We start from the raw sequence: 27582 nt of genomic DNA on the forward strand, positions 1-27582 counted from the left end.
CTCGTGCAGTGCAGCGCGTGACGAATATTATGAGAAAGCTAAGCTGGAAAAATAAAAAATACAAGAGCACGTGCATTTAACATTTAATAAATAAATTTAAAATCTATATAATAGAATTCGGAAATATGCAACCGGCAAAAATCGGCAACGATGAAAAAACAAATAAAATGAAATAAATAAATATCTTTATTATATGCGGCTTAAGTGTCTGTTTGTGGCCGATAGTTTATTGGTTGCTTGCGTAACTGTTCTACGTGGTGAAACTGCCACGGCATAACGGTTGTCGTTTCAATGGAGACGTAGACAATTTCCTGTAAAACTTGCCTTTGCTATGACCATCAATAAGTCTCAGGGCCAACGCTTAAGCGTGTTGGCATTTATTTTACCCGAGCCTGCATTTGGACACGGTCAACTTTATGTTGCCTGTTCAAGACTTCGTGAAAGAACGGACGTAAAATGAAAAATAATGGATGGTCCTCTGCAAGGCGAGCTTAAAAATGATGGGAAGATCTACACAAGAAATATATATCTTTGATAACAAAGATATCTTTGACATGTGAATTAACATTTTATTATTAAAATCATCTTTATTTATTGAGCTAGCGGTGGCTCTTAAGAAATGTACTGCCGGTGGTTTCCTTCATTGCACTCTACTTTAAGCAATTAAGCAAGTAGAAGGGGAAACCCCGTGGGGCAGTAAACAAAGGGTCGTCCTTGCAGCCTGCCCTGGGTAATTCAGTTTGAATTAGCAGACATCTTTGCACAAATCATTTTAATTACAATTTATAATATCATTTATAATATCTAGAATAGCGGTCACTTCGTATGACCGCCGCGCTTTCTAGTTAATTTTATATAAAGATTAGTTTAATAATCTTATGTGTGAGAACTAAGATGAATTTATTCAGATTTTGAAAGCATTAAAGGCATCATAAAAACGCTTGGTCATGATTTTTTCCAAAATTTGAGTTTAAGTATAAGCAATAAGTACACTTCTGCTACAACAGATGATGTAAAAAGAAATTTTTCTCAAAGCAAATATATTTTATCCAAAAGAATTCATAATTTTGAGTTAATTAAAGTAAGTAACGGCGTATAATAGTAATAATGCAACATTCTGTAAGTAAAATCTGTAAATAAAATATTACTTCTGGAAAAGTTTTCAAAAAGGAAAGCAACGTAATTTAAAAATATTACTTGATTATTATTATTTATGCATCCTATTAAAATCCTTTCTTGCATAATATTGTTTGCGTATTCATTAATGTTTTCAGTAAAATTTTTAAGGTGAATTTAAATTCATTATTCCTGTTCATAAATGTGTTTCTAAATGGCTATTTTAGGAATTTTTAGAGCCCTTTTTCCTGCAATGTTTCGTTAATATTTAGTACCTAAACATCTGGGTTAGTAATAACATGATTTACCTATGCATTATTATAGCAATAAAATCTCTCTTTCTGTTTCAATATTATACTATTAGATCATTTTCTTTTTTAAATAATTTGCATTAAAAAATACCAGTTTATTACGAAGATATTTCCTTAATTAAGGTCAGGGATCAAACTAAGCTTCTTAAGTTATTGAACTTTTTTATTAAGTTCTGTAATGAAGGAAGTCATTAATTAATTTAATTTGAAAGTTCAATTACATTACCAAATATTTATTTCCAGCATATCATTCACAGATGATTTGCTTTTCCTTTACATTTTCATTCATTCACAAATGATTTGCCCATTGTTTTAGATTTTTTGTAGTAATTAAAAGAATCCTTTATATTTTAGGCATTTACCAGTACTATGCTTATTAGTGCATTTCTACTCCCCAAAGAAGTTAGTCCATTTAAAACATAATCGAACTCTTACTCTGTATTTTTCAGATAAAAATAATAAGTGTGCATGTGAAATGCAAGAATTCAAGCTTACATACTGCGTAAAGAAAGGGCATAGTCTTCAGAAAGAAAAGCTGAAAATTAATGGTCGTTTCGTGGCATTCATTTATAATTGTTATACAAATTAGGAAAACGAATATGCTGTTTAAATACATATGTGCTAAGACATATGTTTTGAAAAAATAGTTGTTTCCTAAAATTAAAAAGTACTTAAAAAGAAGTAATTGATGCGATGTCTACCTCCAGAGATATCACCAAAAATGATTTCAATGGCGCATCGAGAAAATGAAATATTTTTCTAACCTAATTTGCAAAGCCCAGTTTAAGAAAAGCTGCAGAACAACCCTAAAAATTCGAAAAATACTTGAAAGCAATTCATGAAAGGTGAGCGGCCATTGATAAAGTTTTCCCAGGCATTCATATCTGGAAGCCGGGGTTGAAAATCTCACTATTCCGTCGCAAACCCTCTCTCAGTTGAACGGAGCTTGCGTCTCTTTGTCGTCATGGTAACACTGACGTCATTCGTAGATCGCTCATACCCATGTGTCCGGGTCCGGCCAACAGTTGTTTGCATCTTGTAGGTTCGGGACGGACATCGAAATACCAGGATAGAGCATATTCCGGTTCTATTTCCACATAGGATAAATCACAGAAAAAACAGTGTTTGCATGCTGAGAGCTTAATTACTTGCAATTATTATGTTAGCATTGGTAGTTGAGATGATTGCAAGCACAACGAACGCATGCATGCTAGTGCGTTGGTGAAAGTGCAAGAGGAGGAGGAGCAGGTGTGGTGGAGAGGGGGAGAAGTGTTGTTCCCGTGTAAGGGCCCCTCAAGACGGGCACCCCAGAAGGGGCCCAAGGGGCCACGTGGCCATATCCCCACTGCAGTACGGATGATGGGGAAAAAGCGCAAGAGCAAAGTGACGGCGAAGAGGATATGTCGCAAGATGAGGGGTGAGAATCAAACTTTAAGCTCAATTAAATTTCGAAACTTTTGAAAAAGTTTCTAGTGCAAGTTTTTGCAGCTATTGCATATACATGTTTGGACACAATATTAACCGTATGAGAATTTTTCAAACATCATTTTCCCTTTAATACTTAATTACATATGCGAGAAGTTTTTTTTTAATACAAATTTACATCATTTTTCTCAACTTTTCTTCAGGTGATGTTTCTTGCAGCCCGCAAGAAATTTTAAAGTTGATTTTTCATAACAGTTAAAATATGAGGGTTATATTTTGTTTGCATGTTACAGTTTTTATATAGTATTTTGTACATGATTACGGTTATTACAATGAACAGATTTTGGAAAATTGTTCTGCTGCAAGTTTCTAACAAATGCAGTTATTTTAAAGGGGTATTTTTAACATGTCATTCTTTAATTCAAATACAACTACCTTTAAAATAATTTTTATACGAAAAACTACTTTTCTAGAAAAGCAATGTTACATCACAGTTAATTTTTCTGTTTAGCACATTCATTTTTTGAAAATTTTAAAGTGAAAGAAGATAAAACGTTTTACGCTTTATTAACGGCTATGAGTGAAAAAAAGGACTTAATTTTGCCGAATAAAAACTTTTTTAATACACATTTGAAAAAATTATGATTTAATGCAGGCAAATTTATAATATATAAAAATTAGTAAGTAGTGCTCATATAACTTAAATTATTTTGCAGATACAACAAATGCATGTACAAGAAAAACGTTATTTCTTACGAAAGCACAAAATAGTCATTTTATTAAGTTAAATTGTAATATTGATTATTTTTATGTTAAGTAAAATAAATTTTAAATATAAAACTTCTTTTATATTTAAAAACATAATGTGATTAATATTTTTTTCTGCCTTACTCACTGTAAAATCCATTGAGATAATGTATATTGAGTTGTAGAAAATATCAAAGAATAAAGTTGCGTAAATGCTGAGTACATTAGTTTTTTTCTTTTCTGTATTATCTAAAGTTATAATTTCTTGCTTTCGAGAAAAAGGGAAAAAAAGCTTGAAGTGACGCAGAAACCTGTAGAAAGCATTTGATATAGTCATAGAATAACATGTTTTCAGACTCTTAAAATTAACCTTATGATCATAGCTCTGTAACTAACTGCAAAATTTTAGCGTTTTTCTTTGCGTAATTTTGCATGTCATATTCAGAAGAGGTAAACACTTTTATACAGTTTATATTGCTTATTCAAAAATAAAAAAGTACTTTTTATTTGGAATTTATCATTAAACAGTTATGGTATTTAAATCGTTTAAAATAATTTTAATAATGATGTATGTTTAAGCTAATTATTCTTTACGTAATTTCTTTTTTAATCAGTAGTTTGGAATGCGTACTTTGAGTTATTCTTTTACCCAAATTATACCATTATCTTATCTCTTTTTATGTATATGTCACTTGTTATACATATAACAAGGTTTTTTAAAAAAATTATTTCTGCTGTAGCGTATTTCTAATAATAGAATGCATTAAATAAAAAGTTCTTGAAAAGCTTGAAATGATTGGAAAATTTAACAGTTACAAAAGTTTAAATGTCATCGTATAACGAATTTGGTGTTGATCCTTCTGTGCTTGTTAGATTACTATTATGACGTCAGAGACCCGAGCAGTGACGTAGGCTTTTAAATACCTCCTACTGTTCCCGGACTTTTCGAAACAGCTGGAATTCAAGAGTGGGGGAAGAACTTAATTTAATACTGTGTTGTACTCGTAATGAATTAAAATTTCGAGTCTATGAGCTTTCAGTGTGGAGTTATTAATTTTTCCTAAGCTGAAGAGTTGTTTTGTTGCTATAAAAATTCTTATTTATCATGCGATAAATGTGAAATATTTTATTTATTATATAAACTGAATAAAAATATCATTTGTTTAAATATCTTTATTTAGAATTAAATAAATTCTGCAAAATTTCTATACTTTCTTATACTGCCCCGAATAATAATATATACTTATAGCTCGCAGCATCTTGATTTTAAAAAACGTTCTTACACAAAGAGGTAACAAATTTTTCATTAAACACATTGTATGCGCAATGTGGTTATAATATCTATTTAATATGCATTACCAATATTTTAATTAAAACACAAATCGTATAGCTCTGGCTTCTTTTATTAAATTGTTTTTCTGTTTCTTTTCTTTTACGAAGTAATAGAGCTTCCTATTCTATCCGTAATATATAAATGTAAAGTTCAGGTAATTCGTTATATTACTTCGGTTACTTTAAAATAGACTGTAAAATATACGCTTCAAAGCCATTCTTTCTCATTCGAGATTGTAACTTGTGTCCATCACTGCACAGCTTTTATTTTTTCCACGTCATTTAAGACTGTAGTGCAAGTCAGTCTTCATTCGCATACTTTTCATAAAATGAAACACTTTAAATGGAAATGAAGTAGAGAAAAAAATAATTGAGTCGACTTCTTTTTCCACAGCTTATTGTTCCAATGGTTACCTGTCAAACCGAGCGATGGAAAATAAACTTGAAGTTCCTATTTTAAAGTAACCAACTATAACAACTTAAATACAATTTACTGTCGCATCAAATTCAACTGACATTTTCAAATTAGCATAAGATGTAAACAAAGTCAACTGACATTTTCAAATTAGCATAAGATGTAAACATATATTACTATTCCGATTGCAACTTTAAAATTATGTTTTTAATACTTAACCTACTAAAGAAATATTTTTATTCATAGGACGTCTAAAATTAAGATAATAAATATAATCGAAGGTTGTATGTCTTATCGTAGGTAGTATGTCTCACTGCGCTTTTCATTTCAAATCTGCTTGAAATGTTCTGACCATGTTTCCTGTCTTGAATGTTCATGAAATTTTGATTAACTCTTAATCTTCTGACTTTTCCATTCATAATATTTTCTGCATGTTTAGTGTATGATGAAATGCAGAATTTTCTACTATTAACTTTGAACCTTAGGCTTCACCAAAAATTTAAGAAATACTTTCTTTGCCAATACACGTCAAATTACATTCTTGCAGTCAAGGCGAGAAAATGCAGCATTCCAATACATATATCTAAATGATATTTTTTTTAAACAACAATAAAGTGAAATTAAATACTGCTGCCACTCAGTTATATTTATAGAATATAAGCATCGTATCTACTAAAGCTAATGCGCTTATATTAAAATAACAAAATACTTATTAAGAAGATGATAACAATTTCCTTCATGTTTTTCCTAATGTATTTGCTTAAACTGAATAAAAGTTTTAAGGATTCATGATTCAATGTATGAAAATTTAAGAAAAATAGTTATTCGTATTCTGGGATAGCAGATCCCAAATTTAGCAAGATATTCGGCTAAATAACTAATAGCGTTTTGGAACTGATGGCGAGTTTAAATATACGGTTCTACCATACAACACTTATTCATAAAAAATTCGAGACTGTTGCCTATGGAATTCACTAAAAAATAGGTTATTTCAACTTTCTCTATTTTTTGCTTCTTCGATAGTTCCCCTGTATTATATATAGGGAATATTATATGTTTCATAATAATATACATCCGCATGATATTACTGCAGTGCATTTAGTATGCATGAAAATGCGTTAAGCTTAATACTTAGGTTAATAATAATGGTTAGAAAACTTTTTGGTCTTTTAGCAAGAGCAAAGATAATATGGTGCTAAAGTTTAACTTGTGCTGGTTTATTAGAAAATAAAGTTCGATTACAAATATAATCCTTGAAATAATAATTTCATGATAAATCTAAGAAGTCAGAACCACAAACAAAACTAACGGCATTTTCTGCCTTCAGCACCTTTTCCATTTTCCCGCAGTTGACTAGATTTCTGTTTTGTTCCTACTGAGAAATAAGTGAAAGCAACCTTATATTAGATTATGTATTAAAAATTATTATGTATTTTTATGTAACGATTTAAAGTCATATGACAAGAATATCCAACGTATTTCAACACGCAGTGTAACTGGGAGGTAATATTCTTAACTGCTGTGTTACTGTCTTATTCTGTTTATATCTGTCGGTCTTATTCTGTTTTACTACCTGTTCTGTATATACTGCAGCAGTTTCATTTCAATCTATTCTCATAAATTAGAAAACGTAAAGCCTATTACAGAACTTCTTTTATACGTTATATACTTAGGAAGTCACCTTGTTTCAATCTAGGCTGTTAGCTAATTAAATAATTCTTAGATGATAGCTAAAATGAGATTTTTTTCATTATTATTACTTCACCTATGAAAAGTACAGTTAAAATGCTATAAACAAGCTATTAATGTTCCATTTGTTCCCAGTTCTGGGAAAGTATTAAAAATTCAACAAAAGTATAAACTCAAAATGATGTTATGGTTATAATTTAAGGACAGTAAAATAATATAGTGAATTGGTGAATATTGCTATGTTACGTTTGTCAGATGCTATACAACGTTTATCAGATGCTATATTATGTTTAGTAATGCTATATTACGTTTATTAGAATCCCTGAGAACTATTTCAGTAAGTAATATTGATTTTACCATTTAAAATATATATTTTTACAAAAGCCTAGATAATATTATTTGTTTCCAGAAATTATAGTTACTTACTTTGAGAAAGGATTATCAACTTTTAATATGCCTTAGACCTTCCACAATTTTATATGCATTTGTTTCAATTATCGATTTCTAGAAAATTAAGAATTTATTTAATTAATCTAAAAAATTAATAGGCTAAAAACATTAAACTAATTTAAATTAATTGAGCTAATTTATTTTGCTTTAAGAATATGCCATTGTAAACAAATTAAATGAAATAAGGTTTTGTACGATTACTACTTATGCGTTAATTACGCAAAATAATCTTCTGATTGTAAAACTGCAGGAAAATAATAAAAAGTTTAAGATTTTTCAGTTTCAGCTTTTATTTACATTCTTTTTATTTATCCATAAGCGTGAATTTTCTTATAAAACTTTTAATGAAAATAAGTCCTTACGTCTGTTCCAATTTTGGTCTGATAATTTTACTATAACTGAGTATCACAATAATTAGGCTGACACTGAGTTTATGATCTTTAATAATTTATTGAAAAAGGAAATGAAAGCTTTTTAATGATTATGAAGCTTCATTATGAGGAAACAAATATTTCAACTCTATTGAAATACAGAAGAAGCTTTGAATAAAATAAAAGATATAAATGTTGTTAATTGTAAGAGAATGCATAATTTTATTCTAGTTTTTCTCCTTTTTAATGTGCTACGTTTAAAGCTTCACGTACAAAATTTTAACTATGCTATGTAATTAATCACTAAATGATTATAGTGCATAACTAATTTTTTCCAAATCTTTCCTCAGAGACTAATGAGTTCTCAGATAGTATGATTAATAGTATTTAGTAAATTTTAAGATAATTTTTATCGGAAGTATTCTCTGTGGGATTTTCTTTTCGCACCATATAAAATTTATTAGTTTTGGTATTAAATAACAGTTTAAAAAACAGGTATTCAGAAAAGAAGGAAAATAATTTATCTTCGGTATTTTTTATACAGTCTTGCAGACAGTAGATATGATATTCTTATGAGTTTCATAATTGCAATAGGTAAGAAAATTAGATTTAGAAAATTTATGCAAGTAATAAAATTTTATCCGATGCAGAGTTTAAATTGGAAGAATTGTTTACTTAATTACATTTAAAAACCTTTAAACAATTAAAAAGAAAAGACAAAAATTCAAAGCAAATTTATGAATTGAACAAAAAATATTTTCCATTTCTTTCTTTGTGATAATTTGTCTATTGATATAACGGAGGATGCACCGATGAGAAATATATGTTATTTTAATGCATTAAAACATTTTTAAAAATAACTTTTGCAGAAGAATAATTGTCAGATTTTTCTCAGTATAGCACCTGAAATCCGCTAGTTTGAGCCGAAGAAGATTCAGAAATTTAAAAAAAAAAAAAAAAAAAAAAAAAAAATTCCCCCAAACGAAACCGATTCCGGAAACGAGTGAATGAAAATTGTTTCACATTCATTTCTTCTCTCGTGCCTCTTCTCCATTGATAAAACTGGAGAGAGCATGGCTGGTGAGGAAAAGTCGAAAGCAGTTCAAATCTTCCGCCCCCTTCTCCATCTCAACCGTATGCTATTTTTAGCTCGGAGAAGAGAGAGAAGCAGTGGCAAATATCAAAGGGCATTTCGAATCGATCGGTTGTACACGTCACTGGTTCTCTCGAACCGGTGTGTTCAAGTTACCTGAACCAGTTTCCGCATTTCCGGCAAAAATTTCTTCATCTCCGGTTTTTTTTATTACTGTTTCTGGTATGTTTTCTTCAGGGAAAGAGCTCAAGAATAATTTCTTGCGCACGCGTGTTTAACGAGTCTGTGAAAAGTAGGTCACATCTAAGTGTGATGCTAACGCATGCTCAAAAGCGATGTTTTTCTGCAAGGTATTCTTCACATGAAAATACAAGTAATAGTCCTGTTTGCTAGGATTTAGAAATCCTATTTTCCAAAAATAACTATGGGAAATGGAATAACTTTCTTAGAAAATTTAAACACATCCGAGGTTTAGTGGAAGCTTGCTTTCGCAATTCGCTTTTCTTTAGAACTACATATTTAAATATTATATAAAGACAACGCAAGTCTTGGAAATTAATTTTTATTGATATGTACTTAGAATGCAAAATAATAATTTTAAAATTACTGTATTAGTTACCTTGTATGGTACTGAAGAACTATAATTAATAGACTATAATTAATGGTACATGGTTTGATGCATTACTTATAAATATTTATTTCTTTTACAGTATTCTTCAATTAAGGTATGAAGATAATTAAGTTTGAATTTTTGTCACATGTGAAACATCCAGAAATGGTACTAAATATAATATTTATTACCTAATCAATTTTTGAAAAGACTAGAAAACTCCTTCGCTATAATACAGGAAGTGGTGGTAATATAAGGGGTTTGTTAAGTTTATAAATTTGTTTTTAAAGTAACAGAAGTGTGGAACTAATTTTAGTCAAATAACGCAAGAAAAATAGTGCGATAATGAATTCGCGTGAAGAGAGAAATATTAACAATAAGCAAAATAAAATGCCATTAAAAAAAGTTTTTTATGCGAGTAACTTTGATCTGAAATTTATATGATAACTAATGCACAAAAAAGAAGAAGCATAGTTTAACGTATAATTAAATGAGAATTACTGATTAAATAGTTCTGTATAGAGAATTTATCTACAATATTGTGTTGAGAATAATAAAAGCGTGGGACGCCCATGATAAATTAAAAAATGACAATAGCTTATAACTTCGACAATGCAATTATGCTAATAAATCTCATTATTTAGACTCCTCACATTATTATTATTCGCGATATAAAGTTGTAGATGAATTCTGTGAATAGAATTATTTAATCTCTTACTCCATTAACCTATATGCTAAACTATTTTTCTCCATTTGGTGCGTTAATTATCATATCCATTTAAAATAAAAGTTTATTGTATAAAAACTTTTATTTAATTGTATTTTATTTTATGTTTATAATCTTAATTACACGTTATCGTTAATGAAATTTTGTGTCATTATTAAAGCACAAGCAATGAATTATTAGAAAATTATAAAATAATAAAATAACTGAACGTCATGACATTCAGATAATGGGTAAATCGCTTTGGATACTAAGTTTCGGAAATTAGACGTGATAATAATGTTACAACTAGCATTAAACTTTAAGTTAAAAATTTTCAAACGCGTATCGCCAGTTCGTCATTCAGTACGCCAAGGTGGCAAACTTTCAAATTTTTTTTTCCATCGTCCGCTTTAGACTGCAACACATATTTAAAACAATATAGAAAATTGGGCAATTCGTATTTTTTATCATTTTTTGTTTAAAAGAGGGCAGAAACTTTGTTTCATAATCTGTAAACTTTTCAAAACTTTATATTCGATGTATTTTTAAATGTTAAAACTTTAAAATTATAAACATCAAATAATGTAAAAGGTTGAGAAAATTTTAAAAATTCGCCAAAAATTTAGAAATTTTAAGTTACAGTTTTCATACATTTTTTTTTTTTTTTTGGAAAGGTTTATTGCTCAGTATTCGATGGTGCAATCTATAACTTTCTGATATGTTTAGTTTGCTTATTAAACGAAGGTACAAGTATATACAAATAATCATTTAAACATTGAATAAAATGAATCTAAATGGAATTTTGAAAACACCGATTCACCATTGTATTGTCATCGACAAATAGTGAGTGTACAAAATCTGAACTGGATATCGTATCAGGAAACAGGTTAAAAATCCATGATAAAACTCCAAAATGTGTTATCCATCTTATGAAGTCATTTCAAACCTTTGAAATTATTGTATAAGTTCAATGACGTGTAAAATGCAAAAATCTGGGAATGGAATTTCATTGCAGAGAGAATTTATAAATAGGATGTTTCTTTAAATTAAGAAACACATAAATTGGTTTTACAATAAATTTTTAAAATGCGTTTTTTCCTTTTCCATTTTGCTTTTAATGAAAAATGAAACATTCTGTGTTTGAAAGGTTTGTCAATTAATTATTAGTTATTTAACTATTAGCTGGAAATTTTCATGTATTTCAGGAAAAGAAATTTTACGTAGAAATGAAAATTACTCTGTGCAGTTCAATTAATTTAAATGTTGGATGTAAGAATCGAAATAATTTCGGATGAAAATATAAACTCCATTGATTTCTTTTTTTAATTCTAAAACTTGTATAAATAATTTAAACAGTAAGTAAAAATAAGCTTGCTTTTAACTATGGAATACAAATAAAACGGAAGCAGTTTTTTCAATTTACACAAGTTTAATTAGTCAAATTAAAATTTTCATTTAAAATTAAACTTTAAATTACTAGTATATTTTGAATGTTACTAGCATTTTATATTTACTTTTATTCTTCTTTGTTAACGAACAATTATCTCTAAGTATTTTTTATTACGTAAGCTGAAACTTTAATTTTTTAGTTAATTTCATTTGAATTAATCACTAACGAATTGAAAAGAAAGATAAAATGTATGGAGTATTCCCCCTTATTAATATACATATCCATTACATACACTGTCAAGAATTTTTTTTTTTAATTTTAGTATTATTATTTTTTTTCTTATTTAATTCTTTAAAAGAATGTTGAAAGTTTTAGATTTATTTAATGTATAGTTACAATTCGCAAAAGACAATCGTTCCACATTTTCAATTTTAAACGATTATGTTCATATATTTAATCCATTTCATAGTCGAAACATTTTTTCACTCAATCTTATCAACAGAAATAATCTTATCAACTGAAATATTTAAGAAGTCTCTTTTTAAAGATATTTACCTCAAAATAGATAGCTTTGCCGTATTCAGTTAGTCAAATTATGAATGACTGTTATGTTTTTTATACATTGATAGTTTTTTTTAAATGTTTATACGTTTAAATAAATATATGTAAATTAAAATTATTAATCCATTAATACTAATATCATGCGTAATGTATCCTTCCCTCAATGAGTAAAAAAATACTCTCTTAACTTTCGGTTTTAGATGTATATATAATTTAATATTTATTTTGCATTAGAAGTGTGGCTTTCTTTTTTTCGGTATAATTTCGCTGCACCAAATCAATAAAGCATAGTTTCTATTATTACATGCATACCTTCTGAAATCTCAGTCTATTTTAAAATGTAATAAATTTTAATACACTGTAAAAATTTCTTACATGCGGATTTAAAAATAAAAAATAGGACTTTATACATTTTTCAAAATAAGAAAAGAATGTAATATTTTATTAAATTATAACAACCTGTTTCGAACTGCTATTTTCTAAATCGGTCTATCGAAACGAATCTAAAATTTACTGATGATATCATGCAGTATATTAATTTGAATCTTGTTATTCTAAAATCTTGTTTTTTAGATTTAAGAATAGAAATGCACTGACTGGGTTCACAGGAAATGAATACGTGTGTACTCACCTTTATTATTTGACGCTCGTACTTACTTTCCAAAAAAATAAGCTTCGGAAAAAATTAGGTATTAGATTTGCCTCGTATTAAATACAAACACATTACGTATTTCTAGCACGTAACTGGATCCAGAGCTATGATAAAAGAACTTCATTCTGTCCACTAGGAAAAAATTATCTTATCCATATTGATTGATAGAATTCTTAACGCATTTCGCTCAAATATATTTTCAGATCAAATATGAAACGGAGAACATCATATATATATTTCTAAATAAAAATATATTTGAAGTAGCGCATCAGATGCTAGAAAACTATGTCCAATATTTTAGGTAGGTGTCCTTGACAGAGACATTAAAACTAAGATTCATGTCATACGTCACAGATTTTACGTTATATAATATGAAATTATTCATATTTTACTAACAGTCGTTGCCAGTATGTTCTAAATCCTATTACAGATCGTCGGAAATAAAAGAAATAAAAGAATTATTTCGAAATCCATAAAAACTAGTATTTCTGTAAGAAGTCAATGAAACGCTCTCGGCAGACGATATCCACTGTCACTCGAACTGTAACTAGACGAATAGTCAACTGCGAGAAGAGCAGCAGTCTTTTTCCCGCCTTTTTAGCGAGGGAGTCTGTTCTAAAAGGTCAGAGGTAATAACCATCGGATGCTGTTTAAAAGGACCCATCCGGGCTATCCGGCAGGGTTCTGGGAATCGCAGACCTTCGATATGGACCGGATGATTATTGTGCGTTACCTGAAAGTGGTCGGAAATGTGCAGAATGGAACAGGTGAGTGAATGAGGGCTTCATTATTCGGCTTTTGATTCTGGCAGTGGCAACCGCCTGTTGAATTACAAAATGAAAGCAGGAGAAAATGTTCTTTTCTTTAAAAATGTTCTCGTCATGGTTATTTCTCTAACTTTAACGCGAACATGCGAAAGAAAATGTATCTAGAATAACAAAATATGTTATTATTACTTCTTAAAATTAACCTTCTTGAACTGCACTTTCTTAAAAACAAAGAAATCAGTCATGATGCGTTATTAACGGTATACAAGAACAGTTGTGTTATATTAGCTCCTTTTATAAAGCAGTTTATTATTGCTATTGTATAAATTATAGTGATATGATTCGATAGTTCAGTTTTTGATATTATGAGATTTATAAAAATAATTTTGAAGTGTTTATATATGCTTCTATTACTTTTTTAATATTGTTATTAAATTATAAATGTTTTGTCCATTTATAACTTTCAAGTGTTTTTTAGAAAGCAATATTTTATAACATTTTTGATAAGTTTTTCATTAAATGAAATTAAGATTTTAAATACACATTCACAAAATTATGAAATAAATTATAAAATCAATTTTAGTTATTGTATTTTGGCTTTTCAATGCAAGAATTAATATTTATAAAATCATATTAGGAAATACTTCTGAATGTTTTCAGTTCATTTTTTAAATAACTACTTCTTTTTTTAATTTTTTGTTGTCAGAAAATCTGTTAATTTATTTATAAGAAATATGTTCTTGTAAATTACGGAGAATGAAATTTAACTAAGCAGGCAAAAATTCACAGGAATACTAACGAGTGGTCAAGTACTCACGTAAGCTGAAATATTTTCCCGAATTATTTCTTGAAATATGAATTTTTCAGATTTTTCAAAAAGAATTGATCAAATTACTTGAAAGTAATTAATGCCAACAATCTACTGTAATTAAATTGTAATAAAATGTATATATTTTTTATATTACTGTATAACGCTAGTGAGAGCGTAAAAAAGCGATCAAATGCATTTAAGAAAATTTTGTGTTTAATTTTAATCTCAAGTATCACAATATTTATAGTAAAAGCACGGAAAGTGTGAAGATTTAAAATGGTATCTACAACTAGTAAAATGTTATGCAAAACATAAATTCCATACATGTGTCTTTAAGAAAAATAGCTCTAAGTGGTTAAACTAAATTAAGAAAATTTGATAAATCTTTAAACAAATGAAAAATTACATTTAGTAAGCTTCATCCTGTATGTTAAAAAACAAGAAATATATATGTACGTTTTTTAAATCTTAAAAGAGCACATAGTTTGGATCATGGAATTACTGTGATTTATTAGAACTATTTAAGCTTCTTATTCAATAAATTAAAAATTTCTTGTTTTGCTATTGCTATTTAAAGCGCCATACATGTTGCTTACTTATGTAAAATATACAAATGCAAATAAGCAGATTGTTATTTTTCATAGTATATAGATTATTAGTAGAACATCAGCAATGGTGTTTTGCCATAATTTTATTAAACTTTATTTTAAAATATGATATTTTTTCAACGAATTCCATCATTGAATATTTTTTCTGTACATGTTTTACTGTAAAAAATATTTAACAGAACTTAATTTTATTTTATTTAACGCAAAGAAGCATAAACAGTGCACGACATCACGGATATGATTTTTTTCTCACTTTTTGTACCAATACATTAAAATTAAAACTTGTGAAATTTAGAAAAGAGAGTGTCAGAAAAGTTCACTGCTCACTTCACTATCAGGTTGATCTAAAAACTGAAATGAAAAGTATGTTTTATAATAAACAATTATTTCGGCATCAGTACTCTTAAGTTCCTGTGTTCAGTTCATCGCATCCACATTAATATTCGAAGCATTAGAATATTTAAATGATAGAGTAGCATGCATATACGTTCCTTCAAATTTGTGCCTTGTAGCTATTTCGTAAATAATTTTTCATTTCCAAGTGTTAGCCTTCAATTAAACAATTTAAGCAATTTTTTTGTAAAAGATCCTCAAGTAATTCATGATTCTGATAATTTATTAGTCGCAGTTTTGATGATTCATATTTGAAACAGTATATAACTTGTAACTTTCAGCTTTCTACCTCTAAAATTCTGTTACTTGGTGTAATAAACTAAATAACGATAAAATATTATTTAACAGATAAAAATCATAGACTGAGAGTTTATAAGATAAATAATATTTTATCGTTATTTAATAGTAATATTTATTAAATGAAATTTTTTTTTTTTTTTTTTTTTTTTTTTTTTTTTTTTTGTAAGCTGAGAACAACAGAAGAAATTCTTTAAAGGTAATATGCACCAGAGGGCGACACTGAAAATACACGGAATGATTTGAACAAAGCTGTAGTTTGATTCATGGTTTTTTGACAAAGCATAGATTGATTCACAACGTTTTTTGCTTTCGGGGGGGGGGGTGCTTGAATTGATAACTTTTTTAGTTTGAACAAAATAATGCTAAATAAAAAGCTGAATTTTATTAATAATTATTTCCAAATAATTTTCCGAAGAATATTACCCCAGAAGTTATCTGTCTTTCAGGATATGAATTTGATAATTATGAAAAATTCCAGTGAGCTATCTGGGGGAAGGTAATTAACTAGTATTTGTATTATACATATGGAAGACCAAAAAAAATCGGAGGTTGTAGACATTTCAGACGTATCGAAATCCACGCAAAGGGTGAGCCTCTCAATCACGCAAGGGGTGAGTCTTAAATAATTTATAACTGATTGGGCTTGCCTGCTTTCTAGAATCAATAATTCATAAATTGGAATTTTTTAAATTATTATTTTAAGCATCGCAGTGCAAATTTTCACAGTCTTATACTTCGGTTTTTAATCAGTCATAGCGCATTACAGAGAAAAGAAAATTACATTTATTCACTTTGAAATAAAGTTAAGTAATTTCGCATTTTTAAAATTCTTATTTCTTATTCATATTTTTGCATTCCTTTTAGTTTATATTAATACTGTATTTAAACTGTTGCCTTAAATTTTTCACACACACACACACACACATACACACACACACACAAAAAAAAAAAAAAAAAAAAAAACACTAAAGTTGAAATGAAGTAGTTTATTACATCATATCAAAAATCATTCAAGATTTTTATTAATGGATTATTACCTTATTTCATTAGTTTAAAGTTTAGTATTATTATCATTTATTAGTTTAGTTTTTAAATTTTAGTGAAATAAATATATATTTTAATATAAATTTTTTTTCTACAATTCCATATTTACTCATTACTCAAAAAGAATTTTATGTTCATATCTTTTCCTTTTTTAAAAAAAAATAAACTGCTTTCTTATATCATTTGTCTGTTTTATTCCTCAGATAGTAGAAAGAAAATATTATGTTTAAAGAGAAAGCATTAATCGTGTATACTTTTTGCATCTTAAAAACAGGCATTCAATTGTACCATCTTTCGACAGCAAATTTTCCTTCCAATCGGTAGAAATTGTTTACTATTGGTTTGCAATTTTTGTTACAAAATGTTTCTTCTTTCCTAAAATGCTTTTTAAAGAGTGGTATAAGTTTTTTGAAAATTAATTAAAAACTTAAATTTGCTTTAAATGGATAGATCTGCATATTATATTTAAAAGTCCGGGAGTAATTAAGTTTATTAATGAAACAATTTATAGGGAATAAAAAGAATGTTCGCTATACGGATATGAAATATGTATATTTCTGGATTATGAAATTCCTAGTGTTCCTGTCTTAAGATGTTTAATTAATTCCATAATGTGTGATTTTTTGAAATTTTCCATAATCTAGCCAAAAAATGCTTTATTTCCTACAAATTTAAAATTTAAGTTTCAGTCAACTGATAAATGTCTTACCGTTAGAATATTGACTTTTTGATATACAGCTACAATACATGTTATGATTATAAACTATGTGAAAAATCTTGTCATGATAATATTTTCTAATATTGTCATGTCAAGATTTTTCACATAGTATATGATTTACGAATTACCTGTTATGACTTTTATGGCTGGAAGACGAAAGTTTTGAAAAAATTCAGTGCTTATGTAAACAAGGTATTGGACTTGATTTGTGAATGAAGGAGTACTAACTTCATGAAGTCGAATAAGCACCTTATATATTAGCCAACATATATGCTGCATCAGTTGTATTTACTTGAAGAAATCTAACCAGTTACTTACATTAAGCAATAAGCGTATCGCGAATTTATTTAATTTCAGTTATTTATCATATCTTATCTAGCACTTTTTTTGTGGTATAGCTTATCTTTTTTTGCAATAATATGCTTATTTTTAAGATTTGAAAAAGAAAATTCTTTTAATTTCGTAAGTTTTTAATTATAGTATTCTATATATTCGTGGAAAACAAATATCGTTAAAAAGCAGTTTAAAATTTTTAAATTCCAAGTCTTTTAGTAACAGGAATTAACAACGGATAATTTTGTCTTTTACGGACTTTGATATTAATTCTTTTGGCACCTCACTGAAAACAGACATATATTTTCTTCATCTTCTGTTGTTTCTGTAATTTTTACATTAATAATAGATTAATTTTTCTCTAACTTTATATCTAGCCACTGTTACAAGCTAGTCATAACTGCTGCTGAATTCAAGGCGAAACCAGAAATAAAAATGGAGCAAAATTTTTTAACCTCATTGCTAGAATCTTAAATATTAAGAAAAAAAAAACAAGTTTTCCACTACCACAATATCCATTAATAACGTGTAACCATTTCTTTTTGAATTTCTTATTTTGTCACATTAATCCTGGTTTCAGCCGCATAAATTCCAAATTCATAAATAAAATAAAATAAATTTGCTCGCATTTCTTCCACTATTTTTCATAATCATTTACTAAAAATAATTACTTATCACTCATTCTATTAACCATAGCTTTGGTTAATTCTAATATTAGAACATCAGAAATATTTATGCATGCTACTTCCAGAATACGTGTTTTCAAGGATATAAGATAACTTCGCATGCAAGACGAGCTTACATTTCCGAAAAAGTCTAACAAAACAAAAAAAATCTTACATATAAGATAGTTTAACATGCATGAGATTAAAAAATAATTAGAAATGGTCTAAATATCATATCTTGAGATAAAACGAAACAAATATGCTTTTTTAAACTTCGAACTTAAGAAATATATGACAAAATATCTTAACGTATTTGAAAAACAGTTTAATATCTTAAGATAGTCATCAGGCTGCACAGGTTTGGTTTCTAGATGTGTCTTTTGACGAAACTAAGTATCATCTCACATTCGAGAAGTCGGTACAATACACATTTAATTCTTATGATTTCATATAAATAAGTATATTAATATTTAATGTCATATTCTGTTGTCAGAAATATTTATTTAAATTCTCAGTTCTGTGGTGTTAGTAGGTAATTCAATGTATTAACGAATTAGGCCTAATAATTTGATTTATTCCGTCAATAGCGCAAACCTCATCTATTACAATTATAAACTATGTGAAAAATCTTGTCATGACAATATTTTCTACATAAAGTTATTTTGAAAATGAAAATATAATAAAGAATTTTAAAAAGAGGCATATTTGGAAATTAATTATCACTAAGAGCACCCGAATAACTAAACAGCTCTTTCAGTAAACTAAACAATTCGAAACTGAACTATTTTTAGCATCCCCACTTCTGAATGGAGAACACGAAGAATGGAGAGCTTGGATGAATGTAGGTCATTGGTGGCGCTGTTATCGATCTGCAGACAGTCTCTCTCTTTGATAAATTCCTTCTGACTTTGCCGGAATTTTAAACCTAGCTGTTTACATAGTCATCATCTTAATTTTGTTCATGTACTTAATTAATGAATTTGTAAAGAATATTTTAAAAACAGTAATCCAGTAATATCGATTACCAGATCACATAGTATAGACGATTATAAGCTGGTACTTAATCAATGGAAAATGTTCTTAAATTATTTATTATAAAATTTAAGGAGCAATAAATGCATAAAATATTATAACGCATAAAGCATTCTAAAAAGGCGTGATTTTTGAAAATTTTAATAATATAATTAAATACCAATTTAGAAGTCAAACAACAAAAATCAGCGTTATGTTGTTTGACTTCTAAATTAATATGTGTTCGGTGTGTTATTAATATTATTCGGTGTGTTATTATTTATTTTAACCTAAAATGTAATGAAATTTTATAAAAATTCTGTGGTTTAAATTATAGAATATTTGAATTATTTTAATAGCCTAAAATTTTGTGAAGTACTCTAATTAATTTTGAGAATATTTCTCCAACTCTTATTTTCTTATAAAATTTGTTTGGGCAAAATAAAATGGGCTAAATTATTTGATGTTTAATGCAATTGATTGCAAAAGAAGGTTTTTTTAAAATTTTAATGTAATTCATTTTAACAACTTTAACCAGACTTTAAAAGAAAATAATTCATTTGAATTTGATAATTTTAAAGTCCGTTTATTAGAAGATAAAAAGTCAATAAAGACATTGTTATTTTGGTACTGAGAAAAATCCTTATTTTAGTATTTCAGCTCTTGAACGTTTACTAATATGGGCTTTACTCAATCTTTCTTAGGTATAATGCAATCTAGTTTTTTTAAATTACTTATTTTATTTTTAGTGATTTTAGTGATGAATGTTGGAAGTAAAGCTCAGAACAAATAGATATCCATTGCAATTTAGCTTCTTTTGTGAATAGCGGAATTAGGTCAATCCAGGTCAACGTGACATTTTGCTATACAGCTGACCTCTTCCCTTGTACGTGATGTGAAGCTGAAATCTGATTGGTCCAGACGACATCCCCCGAACCCCCGTTCCTAACTCGGCTTGCAATCTGAGCAAAGATCGAACTCAAGTTTCGTCTGTGCTACCAGGGCCTATGAGCTATTTTTAGAGACATGATGGTTTTTGTTTTTGCTTCTGTTTTATCTTCAGTGTTATGGCAGCCATCTTTCCGAGTTGTGAATTGCATGTGGGAAAGGGAGGGTTACCGAGAGCTGCTATTGGCCAAATTTTGCTTCTGACGTCAAGCCTACGTCACCTTGTTTACTTCCATGTAGATTGAGACCGGAGAAAATGGAGAGGGAGGCTGAGGACATTGGATTTCAGAGGAATACATTTCTCTGTCTTGTTACCATGGCGTTTTGTTAGAGGCAGCGATCTGAATTACAGAAATTATAATGGCGACATAAATTAGAATCACGTTTCAGTATTCTTAAATATAAGGCTTTGCAAATGCATGGCGATTAAATTTGAAAAAAATTAACTGAAAGTCTATGGAACATTAAGACTTGTAAGACATAAGTATAAAATGTTTTATAGGACTGTCTTACACAATCTTTTTTTAATAATGATAATCAGCATATAAGTAAAAGTGGAGAATTTTTGAACTTCGTAAAAGGAAAGTTCTTTAGATAAAGTCGTTAAAAACAGTATTTAATCAAAATTTCACGAATTGGAAAGCACAATAAATGTGCATAAAATTTTAAGCCTTTCGATGTAAAAAGGTGTTATAAAATTAGTTTTGGAAGGTGCATGGTTTAAACAAGGAGAATATTTATTATTTAATTGTTCTTCTTGTTTTCAAAAATTATAAAAGAATTAAGTATGAAGTTATAAAAGAAATATGTATTCAGTCCATGTAAAATATGATGTTATTTTTCTAAAATATTTTACTTTGTCGAACTATAGAGAGAAAAAAAAATAGGATTTCTGTATATCCATTCGGAATCTTCTGTTTGCAGGCGTTAAATTTTGGTTTATGTAAAATGTTGATACATATATGACCGTTCATTTATTTACTAAAACATATCAAGGAATAAAACTCTGGTCCTTTAATTCAGGATGTTGCCCATTTCTGGAAACTGGTTTAAGATATTGCGCCGAGAAAATATTTTACACTTAATTTCTGTTAAAGAACTTTTAATTTCTGAGACCATTTTACATAAACATGTTTGAGGATGTTATTCAGTAGAATTTTGTATTAGAAATTTACAAGAAAAATAAAATTAATAATTTCTTGCATTAGCTTAAAATCACCTTTTATAGATGTAAGATTACAGCCGAAAACATCGCGGCAAAAACATCGTGGACGAAAACGTCGTGGAGAAAACAACGCAAGGCGAAAACGTCGTGCTACAAAACATCGTGGGAGAAAACATCGCAAAGAGAAAACATCGTAGTTCTAAAACGTCGTGGTACAAAACACCGTCGTCGAAAATAAAGTGGTTCAAAAACTTCGCAGTTTAAAAACTTCGCAGTTTAAAAACATCGTCGTCGAAAATATCGTGGTAAAAAATAAAGTATCTACAAATCATCGCATGACGATAACATCGCAGACATGCTTTTTTCAGGCATGCTTTAATAAGTGTAAATGGATATTCCCATAATGATTTGTGAGCGCAAGATGGAAAGAAGGATAATTTTTACTTTCATATTTTTTATTAATTAATAAATTTTTGCTGAGAAAATAAAAAGGAAACTTAAGCATAGAAAATTAATGCAACTTATAGCACTTAACAGAATTTTAAACCGACATTGTTAACTAACAAAGGCCATTAATAAATCATTTTTATAAAGTTTTTACTGATAATATTTCATGAAAAGTATAATCTATAAATTAAATTTAATTTTCTATGCTTAAGTTTCTTTCTTACGGTTTCAGCAAAAATTTATTAGTTAATAAAAAATGCGAAAGTAAAATTTATCCTTCTTTACACCTTGCGCTCACAAATCATTATGGGAATATCCATTTCCAATTATTAAAACCTGAAAAAAGCATGTCTGCGATGTTATCGTCATGCGATGATTTGTAGATACTTTATTTTTTACCACGATATTTTCGACGACGATGTTTTTAAACTGCGATGTTTTTGAACCGCTTTATTTTCGACGACGATGTTTTGTGCCACGATGTTTTAGAAATGCGATGTTTTCTCTTTGCGATGTTTTCTCCCACGATGTTTTGTAGCACGACGTTTTCGCCTTGCGTTGTTTTCTCCACGACGTTTTCGTCCACGATGTTTTTGCCGCGATGTTAACGGCAGACACCAGATGTAAGCATCATTGCATTAGTACTTACAATTTTTATTTGCATTTATCATCTTATTTTCAGTGAAAATTAATTGTTTTAAGTAAACGTTTAAAATCCAACTGCTATCACACTTTTCAGTTAATAATCTACTTTACTCTTAATTTGGTTGCGCAACGTATGCCTAGATAGTATCTATTCATAAATTAGAACCACCATAACCAAAAAAATTTCAAAGCATGGACTTCAATGCTAAAGAAATTTCTCTAAACCTAAATTACAATAGAATTTATGATCGTAAACTATTACCATTGCCCATCTTTATATCAGATAGCTCAGAAATATAATCTTACTTTCCGCAGTTATATTGGCTGCAACAGTTAAGTATTAAATAGACTGCAACCAGCTGCTGGACTTTCGGAATTCGCTCAATGAAAATGTCGAGCAAACCCATACATGACGTCATCCATTCACTTCTTCTTCCACCGATCGTTAAATTTGTGACCGGATTGGTGTCGCCCTCTAGAGTAGAACGGAGAAACTTTCATTCATGTCTCATCAATGAAAGAACAGCTAGTAGGTTAACAATGAATGAAAGCCTAAGCTATAATAAATGATACTGTACGCTTAATTAACAAGTAAAAAAATAAGTAAGCCTTAATAAAACAGTACAAGTTAATAAGTTTGTAAGGTTAAGAAGAAACTGGAGTTAAATTAAATTTGATAATAATTTCTTCATTTTCGTCATTCATTGCAACTCTCTCAACTCTGCTCAATTCCCTTTATCACTGTAAAAGCATCTTTTCCGCCAGGATACCACTAAAATACAAAAGTAACATTCACAGGCGTGAATCAACGATAAGAGATAAACATAAAAATTCACTTTTTAAGTTATTCCTTCGTATGTAGTGCATTAATTTTCTTTTTCCTTAATCTTCGAAGTTTAATTTATATAAATTAACAACAGCAAAAAATATCTTTATCTGCAACCAGCTTCTGGACTTTCAGAACACGGACTTGTTAGTACATTCTTTTAATTCGAATTTTATAATTCATAGCAAATTCACCATTATTTCTTGCATGTTACTTTATATGCTTAATTCTCAGTTGTGGCATCCACCAACGACAGAGCGTTAAAGTCGCTGAACATTGGTAGTTCAACCTGAGCTAGATTTTAAGAAATGAGCTGGCAATATATAGGCGTTTTCGTTATTTTTCCCATGTGTTACGTGAATATGAGCCAATTCCTCTTAGAAAGTTCTCTGTAAAGGCATCCCTTCCCGTAAGCAGATAGCTCTCAGATGCTTTGATATAATCAAATAAACCAACCAAGCAAACCTAATTTTGATATTGTCCGAAATTTTCTACTATTCTCAACATTTTGTGCACAGAAAGATAAATGAATATGACCACTTGAACTTAAAAGGATAAAATCGTAGTGTTTATTGTAGTCTGAAGAGAAATAAAAGCGAATTTCTATTTCTCAGCCTGTAAATGTTGTTTTTCCATTTTAGTACTAGCCTGTCGGAAAGGATGCCTTTACAGAAATAAATGGAAATTTATTTATGAGGTATTCATAAAAGCTAAGGGAAAGACCTTGAAGAACATTTAAATAGCATTACGCCAGCAGACAAGGCTCAGATCGGATCACGTGAGCTCATACACAAGTAACGCTTCTTCCCGGAAGACTTCTGAAGGAGCCGAAATCCAGAGGACGACTCTTTGATTAGTTAACGTACAACGATCATGCAGCCCAAGACAATCTTGACAGTACCATTAGAGCCCCTGGCGAGCTTGAATGGACCACCGAAGAGACGATGGTTCTAATCCTCTTCAAGCAGGTAATTTCCTCCATACTGTCCACTTCCGACATATGAACAGAAAGAGCGACCAGTTGGAGGGTAGTAATTAAACACGTGCACTGCATTTCATACTTTAATCGTTTAATAGTACTGGGAAGGAAGATGACTAATGGCTTAAAGGCCCAAATCCAGACATTCATAATTACCGTATTTAAGCACGTATTTTTTTATTTTTTATTTTTATTATTTTTGAGAATTATATCGTACGAATGTTAAGAGCAGACAATCAAGGCAATAATTTAATTCCCGAGAACGCGCTTACAGTGTAAAAATCAAATATGAAACTTATTCATATAAAAATTACCGGTCATTTAAAAGAAGCCTCCATTTCAATAAGAATACCCAGTGATATTAACGTGACCATTATGTTACAAAATATATTCATTTCAACTTCCTTTATCTTGAATCCTCTTCGGTTTTATTGATGTATACGTCTACTTTCTTGGCCTCAATTCACTTAATGTTGCTGGAACTGCTGTCTGTGTTGTCAGTTACAATTTGCAAGATGTTGCCATCGTCCCAGTTGTTATCGTCTTCCTCACCTTTCATTCTGTCTTTTCACATGTTCCATCTTCAAAATCATAATAATTACATACCTCCATTCCCTCAAAGGTATTCGCTATTATTGTTTCGTCTTTTAGATTCCATGCAGCTAAAATGCAAGATGAAATCAATTGAGAAGACCCAAACTGTTACTATTTGGGCGAATCCATTTTAAGATTTAGGAAAGATGCTTTTCTGAACGCTTTCAGAAAAGGGATCATTAGGTGAATACTTAAAAAATGTTCAGAACTTTGTACTTGTTAAAAGGAAAAATACACGAGAAGATGCGAAAATAAGTAAATTCATAATACAATATTCATAATACATTTATTAGTGCAAAGAGGCTAATAAAAAGTAAAAATATACTTATATTATGCTAAATTATTGTTTTTTAAGCTAATCAATAACGAATGATAGCAAAGAATATATAAATTTTTAAAAAAAGTTTCCAAATCAGTACGTAAGTACAAAATAATATTTTGTACTTAATAAGTTGGGTGCTAAAAAAGGATATTTACATATATACATTAAGGATGTTAGTAAATGATGCTAGGATGTAATATTCGAAGGCGATAATATAAATAAAGCATTATTAAAAGTGAAATTTTAAAGCCTAATTCTGAAGCAAAAAGCTGAAAAGAAGTATTTATTCTGCCTCGTATGCACTGACCTTTCCCTACTAATTTACTGTAATGGTGAGTCGAATCTGATTCGCTGTAAAACGCAAATATTTCTTGCATTAAAATTTCAGAGAAAGCTTTAATTGCTTTAAATATCTAATCTTGAGCTAATAAAAAGTTAAGTGCTAAAGCTGAAATAAGATACTTGTCTTCAGGCAAGCTGCAAGCTTTTTTTAATATCAGAATATATATATTTTTATGTACTCATAAATGCGCATATATGTCTGAAAAGATTTTCTTCTGTAATCTTTGCTAAATTTTTGTTTTCAGTCAGGGCATTACACAGCACACATTTTATATGATAGGTGAAGGATCTAATTCATAAGTACAGCTCTTCAATTTGGTTATGCTTTTTCTTTTCAAACCACTTACGTGTTATCAGAAAAATAACTCGTCACTATAGTCTGCTACTTTAGAACAGGATCTTCAAGAACATGCCACTCCCTGAACTTGCCTTGACATTGTAACAACAGTTGCCACAGATAGTCGAGTTCTCAAACCGTTTTTTACCACTTTATTTCTAGGTAGTGAGTTTCGAATCGTGAAATGCTCCCGAATAAAGGCTAATTTGAATTAAATTCTCAGTTGATGTGGAGAGAATAAAAAATGTACTGTGATGACGACACGCGTTGCGATCCTAAAATACGGGAGCTTGATAAGACCTTGCTGTGCCTATTTTAAAGTAAGAGATCATAAACTTATGTATCTTAGAAATAAAATGATCTGCCAACTGAAGCTATTACAGAAAAGTTATGGGATTACCAATACTCAAAGATTATGAGAGAAATAATTAATAACTTTAGAAAAGTTATGAGCATGCTCTAGAAAAATCACTCTTTTAATCAAAAAGCAAAGTAAACTATGATATGCTTTTTCTGAGCAGTGTTGCATATGGGGACTAAGAAATGGGCTTATTGAAAAGTAAATGATCTGTACTACGCTTTCTGATAGCGAAAGCAGCATGAATTACACGAATCTATAAAACCCTTTTTCATAGAAGATTGACAACATTGTGGCCATGATATACCGAAATACAGCTTGCCATTATTGCTTTAGGGAGCCGATTCTTGAGCTCTCATATGCGACTAATACTCGAATTGTTACGTGTTAAGTTAATCTTTTCTCGATCATGTTACCTGCTTCCTTTACTGCCACATCAACATGCTCATCAGTTTCTTGCTATTGCGACTATTTTACTGGCAATTGCTCTCTATTAATTTAAAGCAGGCGTATTAAGATCTTCCGACCCTACCTGATTTGAGATCGCAACTTGTGTCGTCATCTTCTCACAGCGCTTATTTTCTCCGCTTCATTTTAAATTGTAGTTTAAATCAGTTTTCATTACAGATTCATTAAATTCTTTGCAGTCTGTTCCTTGAAGTCCCTGTTTTAAAGTAGCAGAATATAGTGTACTTTTGAGAAAGCGAAACACGAATCAATTGTGGTATGTTTTAATAAAGATGCAGTTTACTATAGAAGTGGTTCTGCCTTATAGCAGCATTGGCAAGAAACGGAAATAGATGCAGTTCATCCTTGGTGAGAAATAGACAACTACCAACACACATAAACAATTTATACAATATCTACAGGAATCAATTTATTTAATCTATAAGTACAGAAGCAATTTAATATGCATTTTTATTACTTCCTCGTAAGAAGTAAACGAAGTAAAATTTCAGACATCAGATTTCAACGAAAATATCCATTTTGACAGTTTTCGAATCTAATTTGAATATTTTTTTGCTTAATGTCTGTACATATGGACAGAATAAAGGACTCTATTTCGAAAACGAATTATGAAATAGATTAAAAATGGATGGT

The 27582-nt window shown here is 29.3% G+C and overlaps 1 protein-coding gene across 1 annotated transcript in view; it reads left to right on the top strand.

The window, feature by feature from the left end:
* The first annotated feature begins 2479 nt into the window (after positions 1-2479).
* Positions 2480-27582, top strand: part of LOC118196394 (sprouty-related, EVH1 domain-containing protein 2-like) — a 283744-nt gene continuing 258641 nt past the window's right edge. Inside the window, exon 1 of the mRNA XM_035367842.2 lies at positions 2480-2844. Within this exon, the coding sequence (XP_035223733.1) occupies positions 2828-2844 (17 nt within the window). The 5' untranslated portion in view covers positions 2480-2827. The remainder of the gene's footprint in view (positions 2845-27582) is intronic.

This window comes from Stegodyphus dumicola, chromosome 12 (genome assembly GCF_044657685.1).
Source record: "Stegodyphus dumicola isolate Sdum_Otavi_A_Nest chromosome 12, ASM4465768v1".
Lineage (NCBI taxonomy): Eukaryota > Metazoa > Arthropoda > Arachnida > Araneae > Eresidae > Stegodyphus > Stegodyphus dumicola.